At 43.1% G+C, this 10,147-nt stretch overlaps 1 protein-coding gene across 4 annotated transcripts in view; it reads left to right on the forward strand.

Annotated features, from left to right (window-relative positions):
• Positions 1–10,147, forward strand: part of nckap5l (NCK-associated protein 5-like) — a 57,711-nt gene that overhangs the window by 21,533 nt on the left and 26,031 nt on the right. For 2 of the 4 annotated variants that reach the window (XM_005741031.2, XM_005741030.1), the window contains exon 2: positions 7,908–7,993. Coding sequence is in view for 1 of the 4 variants with exons in the window: in XM_005741030.1 (XP_005741087.1) it covers positions 7,908–7,993 (86 nt within the window). In the remaining 3 variants the exon portion in view is untranslated. Of the gene's footprint in view, positions 1–4,804; positions 4,851–5,035; positions 5,386–7,907; positions 7,994–10,147 lie in introns of those variants that run through there. The other 2 variants (XM_005741033.1, XM_005741032.1) reach the window with 2 other exon arrangements.

The raw sequence follows: 10,147 nt of genomic DNA on the forward strand, positions 1-10,147 counted from the left end.
AATCAAACTCAGTACTTCCACGCTTTAAACGCTGCACGCTCATACTCTCTCCGCACTCGATATATGATCCATTGTTGATCTGCACACAGCTGTTGTCACAAACGTCGCACTCGCTTACGTCACTGTCATGAGACATCCTCGCAAAAAAATCACGGTTTTAGTAACGCAGTAACGCAGCGTGCTTACGGGAAAGTAACAGTAATCTAATTACCGTTTTTGCAATAGTAATCCCTTACTTTACTCGTTACTTGAAAAAAAGTAATCTGATTACAGTAACGTGTTACTGCCCATCTCTGCTCACAAGTCTTATAAAAATGGGCTGTAGGATTCCCTACTGTTAGAGGCATATTGGAGGAATTGTTTTGCCAATTCTCCCACTGGATGCAGTTTGAAAGGAGAAGAAAAGATATGGTGCAATTAATCACCTTTTATGATGACAAAATGAGAAAAATCATCTGAATTTGATGAAGGTTTGAGTATCGTGATGTCCCGCACAGAGCTGCACTTCTCTCCTTTGGTTTTTCATGATTCATTTAACAGGTTTCTTTCTATTGCACATTGTCACTATTTGCTTTACTTCACCAAGTTTTCCACCACAGCCAAGTTTAAAAATGTTTTTCCATACTTTTACTTTTTCCTACTTGTAGCACTTCTTCTAAGCTCTTTAAATGTAAATTTGAAAATAATGGAAGATTTAAAAATAGCAGATTCCTCACCGAGCATCAGTAAAAGTTTTAAAGAGACAGCTCACCCGAAAATAAAATTCAGATGTTTTTTTCCTGCCAGCTGTACTGCTGTTTATTGATCTGTATTGCGTGCATCGCCTATTTTAGTCGTTTTAACATAATGCAACTAAATACTGCTCAGCATCAATTTCTCTTTATTAAAATTATGATGCACTTACTCACAAAATCCACAAACCTCATGAGCAGTAACATGTAGGGACTATTTTTTTCTGTCTACATCCGCCAACAAAAAGAAGCGTGCAGCGAGCTTACATCCTGTCATGCTGTGACTCGCAGTCTCATCACAGGATGAACGCTTCCTTCTGCAAAGTGCTGTGATTGGCGGGTGTAGTTTGGCAAAGCAAAAAGAGATTTTGGGGTGAACTGTCCCTTTAACACAAAGAGGAACAAACCAGCTTGATTAGATGGACTCAGATGGCTCTTATCTCATCCTTTTGAAAGACATTAGGCAATCACAAAGTGACACCACAAGCCGTTTACTTCTTTGCTCTTCTGATTATTTAGTAGATTAATGTAATTTTTAAATGGTACAAAAACATACAAGGTCTTCTTCAAACGTCTTGCTTTCTCCAAACAACAATATAAAGATATTCTGGTTGTTGCTTTCAAAACTACAGTTAAAAAGTTAAGAATTGGTCAAAATAAATACAGATTACATGTTTTTATTGCAGCTCTTCAATGATTATAGCATGGGTTTTTAAGGTTTTGATGACTGAGTGCCGGATTGAAGGCCACACATGAAGAATACACACATCAAACAGTTTTTATTGGTTAAGAGAGTGGTGGCTTTTGGTTTGTGACTGTCATTTTGGTGCTGGTTTACAGCTTTTTAGCCATTAGTGAGGTAGCGTTTCTGTACCCTAAGTGCATTTTTTTAGTGCTAAGAGTTTAGTCTCTCCAGAGGAGCTGAAAGTAAACAGAAACGCTATTTTTGTCTGTACCGCAGTGTAATGTGAATTGTGAATGAATGTAATGCCCTTCAAGAACCCTGGGAGTTTAGCAGAAACGGTTTAATTGCTCACGTGGTGGTGGGATGATTAGGACGGCTTCTTTAAAGTTTTCAGCCACTAGGCGGACACAGATTAGAGGCTTGGTGGTGAGTACAGACTGGGCAGGACGGCCATATGTGTCAGCAATAAGAGGATAAATCCTCAGTGGACACAAGCTCTTTTGATCTGGGTGATTTTTGATGTGAGGCTCGGCATCTGTCGTGTGTTTTTTTTTCTTTGTTGTGGTTGATTCTCGATGATGACCTGTGCAATTTTCTGCAGACAAACAGCTCATTTGAGTTGATAAAGCAGCATTTTTGTCTTTGGGGGTTCCCGTGATTTTTCCATATGGGATTCATGAGTGTCAGCATTAATCTTGGAAAAACAAACCTTCCCAGGAACTGAATCTGGGGCAGCTCTATACTTGCCAAACGGGCTCGGGTGTTTTGTTGAGATTTGAATACAATTGTAAGTGCCCCGGGGCATTTGATTTCCACTATAGGATGTCTGGTGTGGGGCAAGGTCAATTTGGGTTAGGTGTCTTTTTTTTGTCTGGTTAATTAGGGTCATATTATTACTTTAAATCAGGACCTACATATCTGCGATTTAAAGAGTTGTTTACGGAGGCAGGGATGCTGCAGGGATGTGTTGCCATCCATTATTGCTTTATTATATTATCCTCCCACATTCTGCTCATGAAACCCGTGTTTTCTTCCTCTCGCTGTTGCCGTGGCTCCCAGTCATTTTGTCATCAGACTTGGTTTATTGTGTCTGGTATGTGAGGATGATGTGGCCTTGTTAATAAGGACAGCAGCTGAGTCACACCGGGTAAAAACCTGGAGAGAGAAACCACACCGAGACGCTGTGCCGAGAAACCTGCCAGGGCGCTGACCGGTTCACACAAGACGCTGATTGTGGAAGCCGTGACCCCCCATTCACAAAGATTGCTGCACAACAGCCACACTGTTAACTCATTAATCGATTGAAGCGATTAATCTGGAACTAATAACTGTTTCAGTTATTTAAAACCAAAAAACCTCCCAAACATTTTCTCACCCATACTTCTGAAATGTGTGACCCATTTGGGTTTGGGACTGTTGTACTGAGAAAATAAAGCAGCATATTTTATTAATAAGTAATTATCAAAGGCTTTCAAAAAAAGACTCACAGTTTAGTTTACTTGTTTAATTTTTAATTTGACTCTTACATGGTGGGTTGGAGAAAAGAGACTTTTTCAGGGAACTTTAATTCTTTCTGTGTTTAAAAAAAAAAAAAAGGAAAGAAAGGTTAGAACCTCTAGAAGTTAACTAAAGTTATCAACAGAAGATAAAGAAACAACCACTATGACTGGTTTTGAGCTAGGGTCAGGCTGAACTTGGGAGCAGTAAATCATCCAGGCTAGTCATTAAACCCGGGATTATATATCCGCATCCATGCGTCTGCTAGGGTCCCCTCGGGTCCAAGTGTAACAAATATCTTCACGTAACATAACGTAACTGTACTTTCTTACTTTGAGGTGCTAACACAGATTTATTTGAAGTACTCAGCAAAGTGTCTCGCCCCAAAAATCCCAGTTACTCAAAAAAGAAAAAGGATGTGTTCATCCACCCATACGAGAGGCTTGTGACAGTGTGACCGGATGCAAACAGGCATGCCATCCACATCAGCTGAGCTGTAATGCTAGCGGGCCCCATTTTTCTCTCCTTTTTGGGGATCCACAGATTGTGAAATTCTGGATGCCGTTATTAAATCATGGGTTCACCCCAGTGTCTCCGAGCCAACGCAAAACGGATGTTGCACAACACATAAACATCGGCTACTAAAGTCGATAGATTCCATTTTATTTGTGGCTACACCAACATCGGTGCAACCTTTCTTCTTTTGGTTGGTCACAAGTGGCAACTTCCAGGACTGATGAACAACAAACAAGCAAGCATGGAAACAGATACACAGATAGAGAGAGTCTGCTGAGTGGGGCAGATTACAGCTGTCAAATGAGGAAATATTGATGACACAGAGTGTGTTCTAACACCTAAATGTAGTGCATTTTCTTCCTGCTGATGCTCAGGTTTCCTCCCATACTTCAAATATTGTGCGTGTAATGAAAAAAATGGCTCAGAGACTGAAATGTCAAGGCAACACTGTCAGAGGAGCTGCAGTTCCTCTAACAGGCACTTGGTTGGCTCTAATGGCCGGTCGATCCCTATAGACTCACCATGTTAAGATATTCAAATTCACAGTTTTAAAAAGCAGTTTTGCCATTTGTGGATCCCCTCTTTTATCATTATTATTTTTTCACAGATATATTTTTTGTGCTTTTTAGACTTTATTATGAAAGGACAGTTTGAGAGTAGACAGGGAAGGTGGGCGAGAGAAGAGGAGGAAGATGTGCAGCAAATGACCGAGGACAGAATCAAACCCAGGGTGACAGCTTTGTGCCACATGGTTTGTTGATTTGGTGCTAAATAAATCAAATTGAACTGAACCCGCTGCCTGCTAGGTCTCACCTCCATGAACCGAAGTCCCTGAATTGGACCTCTCCACCTAGCTGCCTATTGGTGTCTTTGCAGATGTGTCTGATTGTTGCACCTGTATGTTTAAACAAGCTTGATGGGATTAACTGGTAACATAGTACACATCCTTTCAACTAACTGCAGTCATTTCTTGCTGCTCTAACTTTAAAGGCTTGAAAATTTGAAGTCCAGAAACGAGCTGCATTCGAATGGCAGATTCCATCTTTTAGATACAATATGTAGAGATAAAAAAACCTCCCGTCACCTCATCTCGGCACATAATTTGGGCTCTGTTAACTCTGGGCTGCTGTGTTTGCTCCATTTTCTCTAAGCCACAGCAGAGAATAATTGAGACTATAATTTCTAATGAAAGTAATCATAAGCTGGAGCCTCCTGATTCCTTCTGATTTCCAGTCTTTCCCTCTGTGCCGTCGCACAGGACTCTGTCCAACACGTACTGCCAATGTGAAAGAGAAGGACAATCCTCTTAGTGCAGAGCCTGTTTTCTTTCTAGGGCACTTAATGGCTCTGTGCAGAGCTGCTGTCAGTTCGGCCGGGATGTCGGATATCCTCTCCCTGTTACGTCCCTTTGTCCGTACAAGGTAGGGTCTCCTGTGAAAACAACTCCCCCTTCTCCTCCTCTTTATGACCCAAGCCGGCAGCTGTGGGGTTAATGTTTAGCAGCAGCAGCAGCACAGGCAGGAGTTGTAGGAGGTGGAGGAGGAGGGGAGAAGGAGAGCAACTGGGAGGTGGGGGCTGGTCCACAGCTGTTGTAGTAGGCAGGGTCTGTTGGGGTAGGAAGCCTGCCTCACTCGCCCTGGAACAATGGGAGGCATGGCAGCCTCTGCAGACAGCACAGACACATACACAATGCTCATGCCCAAGGACAGGCCTTTTCTAGCTGTAGCATAGAGGAAACCGGCTTCCTCGCCACGCTCGCAAAGTGACGGCACTTTTAACAGGAGGTGGTGCGGGAGGGGGGGGGACGTAATCTCCTCGGCGGCCGGAAAGCAGAAATGTAAGGTTGTGGCCTCCTTTCATGTCTTTTTTCCCCTCTTTGCTTCTCGTGCCTTACGTTTCATTCTGGTGTGAGGAGCTCTCAGATGACTGGATGACAGAAAAGGCAGAAGGAGAAAGGTGAGATGACCCAAAATGTGTACTTTGGGAGGAGGGGGTTAATTTGTATTGGTGATGCAGTTTTTACAGCTGACATGGTCTTCAGCGCCCGGCGCTCTGTCTGCCTGTTGGGATGTTGTTTCTGTGTCCAAGTGAAGCAGATTTTTCTCCCTGAAATGACAGCGAGGGGACTCGTGTTTTGTGGTGTTGACTTGACGTGAATAGGCACGAGATGACTGCTAAAGGAGGGCTGATTTCCCTGTGTGCATATGTGTGTGTGAGTTGTTTAGGTTAGCATTAATATCCGTGGGTTAGCTTACATTTTATGACAGCAGCAGGCTGAGCACTGTTAACACTCTGTGTCCTTTTTATTTAAATGTTTGGCTGAACCAGCTCCAAATCCTGTTTTGGTTCCCGCTAACAAAGTGCCATAAATCTGCCAAACGTGCACGAGGGTGGGTGGAGGTGGTGGATGGTGTGCTGCCTGAATGCTGCCTGAATGTGTGATATCAGGAGGATGAAGGGACCCTTGATGTGCTTCCTCCATGGGTGTGGAGGTTGGCTGGCACAGATTTAAGAAGGATCCCTGCGTTTTGTGTGATTGCTCTCAGACCTGCATGGCTCACTTCCAATCTCTCAGACCTCTTTTGGGAAGGGAGCTCCCCTCCTCCTCCTCCTTCTCCTCATCCATCCCTTCCCCCACCTCCTCTCGCTCCTCATCCCAAATATTGCTTGTGTGCGATTCGTCTCGGTTCATGTAGCCAAACATCAGACAGGAAGCAGTGCCGAGGGAACCCGCCAGCCTGATTCTGTCTCACACACATCTCTATTCCACTTTGATATTTATCTGCATCTGTATTAATGATACCGACCACTGTGCGTCTGCAGAAAACGAGGAAAAAAAAATGACTCTGGCCTACATTGTTTGGGAGAGATTCAGCCATTCCCGAGTCTTGCTTAATTCCAGCGTGTGAGGATTGAGGTTTTTGTCACATTGTTTACATATCCCGCCTACACACTTTGCGTACACAGCGAGAACTTCAGTCTTTGCCTTTACAGATTGGCAGATGGAAAGGGTGGTGTTTGACGTATACTCGGATGGCCTTGCCTATCCCCAAGAGTGAGACTGACATGATTTAAGAAGCTTTTGTGCATTTCTTCGCTCTGCTTTGGCTGAGTCGCCTTTGAATTTTCTCCCCCTATCCCTGCCCTCATTCCATGAATCTCCTCATCCTCATCCCCAGCATCCCACCAAACCACTTTGAAAGCCTAAATTTGCCTCCTTGAATATTTCAAATTTTTTATCATCCCACCTTCAAAAAAAAAAAGGATTTGAAAGTAAGAGTCTTGTTTAGGGCTTTTTCTCGATCTGCCGGCCACTTTGTGGTCTCCGTTTCTCAGCACCTGGCAAACCGAGGCCAGAACGGCGGATCTGCTCTTGCTCTATTAAAACCCCAGATTGAGTGGGCAGATGCTCAACACCTCTAATCCCATTTCAGTTTGACAAGATCTAACAGGATCAGGCCCCGTTACCTTATAGAGCACGTTTGGAAATGAAGAGTTAATACTGCAGTTCGGCGCCCAAACATTTCTGTGTTGACGAGACAAAAAAAAACGCTGGCTGAGGAGACCCTACTGCAGACGCGGCGCCCCACTTATGCTGTAAACCTTTGTAGAAAGCGAGCATAATTAACGGGGAGTTCGATTAATGGGGGAATCCCACATTAGGCTGAAACTTTAAAGGAAATCTTTGTGTGGCACTGTCCTGCATTCTCAGAAAGACATAAAAGGGGAGTTCTTAAATGCTGTCTATTGAATTATTCATCCATCTTTCTTTCATTACACTTTACAATGACTCAGAGATGAAAGGAAAGACGAGATTGAGGAAAGAGGGCGAGATAGAGGAGCGGGGGCTTGTGGTCTTTGCATGGCTGGCGTCTGCCGAGTGCCGGTGTCTCCCGAGGGCAAAGGGAGCATCTTCCTCTCCTCTCGGTTTCCTGTTCGCTTGTGGAGCCGAGGAAGGCTGCGGCCTTTCCCCGCGTCCCATCGCAGAGGTGACATTGACCTCAAACCCCATCTTAAACTCCGGCATCAAACTTTTTGAGATCTGGTTACACACGGGCAGATTTTGCGGTTTCTTCTTATGATTTAAGATGCAGAAAGGAGGAGGAGGAGGATGGGAGGGGGAAAGATGAGGCCGGGGGTTTATTACCTCCACCGAGGAGCCTCTGTGATTGGTTGGTTCGTCTTTGTTAGCAGGATTATTCCAAAAAAGGCTCGATCTGAATCCAAGATTCTTCCCCATTGTTTGATGGGGGGTTAAAACTGCACCTTTCTTTTCATATCTTCACAAATGTGTGTCAAATTATGAAGTGAGAGAAATACAGAGACTTGATGTGCTCCATAAAATACCGCAATCTAATCCAAGATTCAGATATCCTTCTCCGTGTCCTCCCGGGAGTCTGCTCATGCATTGTGCCGAGGAGATTTTCAGCCTCGGAGCTGTTGTGTTTTAAAACATGTCCCGGTTTTCTCGCCCTCAGCTCCGTGGTTTTGTTGTTGGGAGACAGAGGTGCCTGACGGGAGACTGACTCCTCTTCAAGGATCATTACAAGAGCTGACCCCGCAGGTGAGTACATGATTCATAATGTTATGATTTCCTGAAGGCTAATAATTATTATTTACTATTTTGTGTACAAATTGATTCATTGTTGAGCTTATAAAATGTCACATATAAAAGGCACACACTCCTTCACATTTGCAGAAAATAGCCCGGATGTCGTATTAAATGTCGCCAGTTATTCTTTTAGTTATACGATGTCAAACAAAGGCACTTTTGAATGCACACTTGCAGCGTGACACCCACAGTTTAGTTGATTACAGTTTCCTTCACACAAGAAAGCATCTGTTTTACTTCCTCACTATTAATCAGACCCTTTGATGTGTACCATTAAATTTAAATCTCATACTCACTCAGAATCCCAGAGTACACAGCTGGGTTAACCCTGTGTTAGACTACTCAGATTAGACTGTGCTAGTTTAGCAATTTTCTCACACACACAGCACATTATTGTGAAGATGTTACTGTGAAAGAAAAAAGGGGGGGAAAGGGAAAACGTGACTCACCGTTAATGTTTCCCTCCAACTCCTTGGCACGTGTCCAATCCTACGATGGCGTCGGAGCGCGTATTCAAATCGGCTAGCAACGTGGCAGGAAGTATCGGAATAAAGATGCAAAATAGTCATATAACAAATTTAAATGAAAACTCAGCTGGCATTAATTTTGTTTATTTAGATGTCATGCAATGAAAGCCAATCTAAACTGTTATGTTCATATTTGTTTTTAAATGAGCTGAAAATCTTCTGCTCGGTATTAATTTGCTACCTGTTGAGTTAATGATTTATTGTTTTGGTGTTTCGTGCACAAAATCTCAAAACCAAACCACAAACTGTTCCACATACAGTAACTGTAAATCTAATATAAGGAGAATAGCACCACATCCTCACGTTTAAGGAGCTGTAACCATCCGTGTGCCTCATTAACCAGATAAGTGAGGAAATGAGGTTTTTTGCAGTGTTTAACCAAAATTTCACACACTATTGATATGAAAATGTTACTAATCACTAAATCTGAAACCTATATGTGTATACTCTATATGTAAATATTAATTATATAACCGTAATAGATTTTATAGCACATGCTCACATTTAAGAAGGAGCAAACACAAAGAAAGTTCTGCATCTTCAATTAAAAAACAGGCGATCATGAATGTATCTGCAGATTAACTTTCCTTTCTGTCCTTTGCTTCAGTTCTTTTATTGTCTGAGCTTTAAAAAAAATGTATCTCTGACTCGGTTTCGGTGCCACTTCTCTGTTTCATTTCCTCCGTCTCCCTGCTTGTTAGTCATCAGGCTTGTTGGTAGTTTCTGTGTCAATGCTTTACACCCATGAAAAGTTAATCCGTCCTTTGCAGCAGTCGCTGCTGGCTGATTTGTTTAAAGGACACCACAGCTATTTGTTTCCAGCAGAAGACATGTTAGTATTCCTCTGGTGTCAAGTTGCACTTTATTTGTTTGCTGATGAATGTGCAGCAGTGTCCCCGCAGCTCACATTTTTCATACGCAGGTATCCGCTTGAGTCATTTTAGGAGGAACAAAAGCACCACATGCCCGCTTGGCTCAGAGGCTAACACATGATCCTGCCTGTTTTCTTCACTGATTGGAGCTTTTAGCTGCGAACGCGGCGCCTCGCTGCCCTGTGTTTACACTTAGCGATGTCTGATTGAGTGGCTGTGTTTTCCAGAAGGGTGCATTTACAAAAACAAAACACTTTGTGCTCACTTTGACCTTCATCTTATCTGTTTGCTCTTTTTTTTCCTCCCTTCTTTATGCGTGCATCCTTGCTCGCGTCCTCTTGTTTGCTTCCTTATTTCTATAGACATAAAAAACAACCAAGACTTTTCTTTGGCCGAGTTTATTTTAGGAATTTACACAGCAAGGCCAAAACCTTAAAGTAGTGCAGAATGACACCGAGGCAGCTGTCGGTGGCAACGGGGAGAAAACCTGTTAACAGGAAGAAACCTCAGACAGAGCCAATGAAGACAACCTTTGGTCTCAGCAGGGGCTGCTCCTTTTTAAAAAAAATCCTCATCATACTACCTCAGCTTTTGCAACTTCGTGCATTTGTTGAACTTCCTCTCCAGACTCCTCGAAGCTAAAACGTTTCCCAGCAGGGTTTAATTTTCTTGATGACCAAAGTCTCTTTCAGTCGTCTTGGTTCACG

The sequence above is a fragment of the Pundamilia nyererei genome, unplaced genomic scaffold, assembly GCF_000239375.1.
Source record: "Pundamilia nyererei isolate P.nyererei 1_Seehausen unplaced genomic scaffold, PunNye1.0 scaffold00106, whole genome shotgun sequence".
NCBI lineage: Eukaryota > Metazoa > Chordata > Actinopteri > Cichliformes > Cichlidae > Pundamilia > Pundamilia nyererei.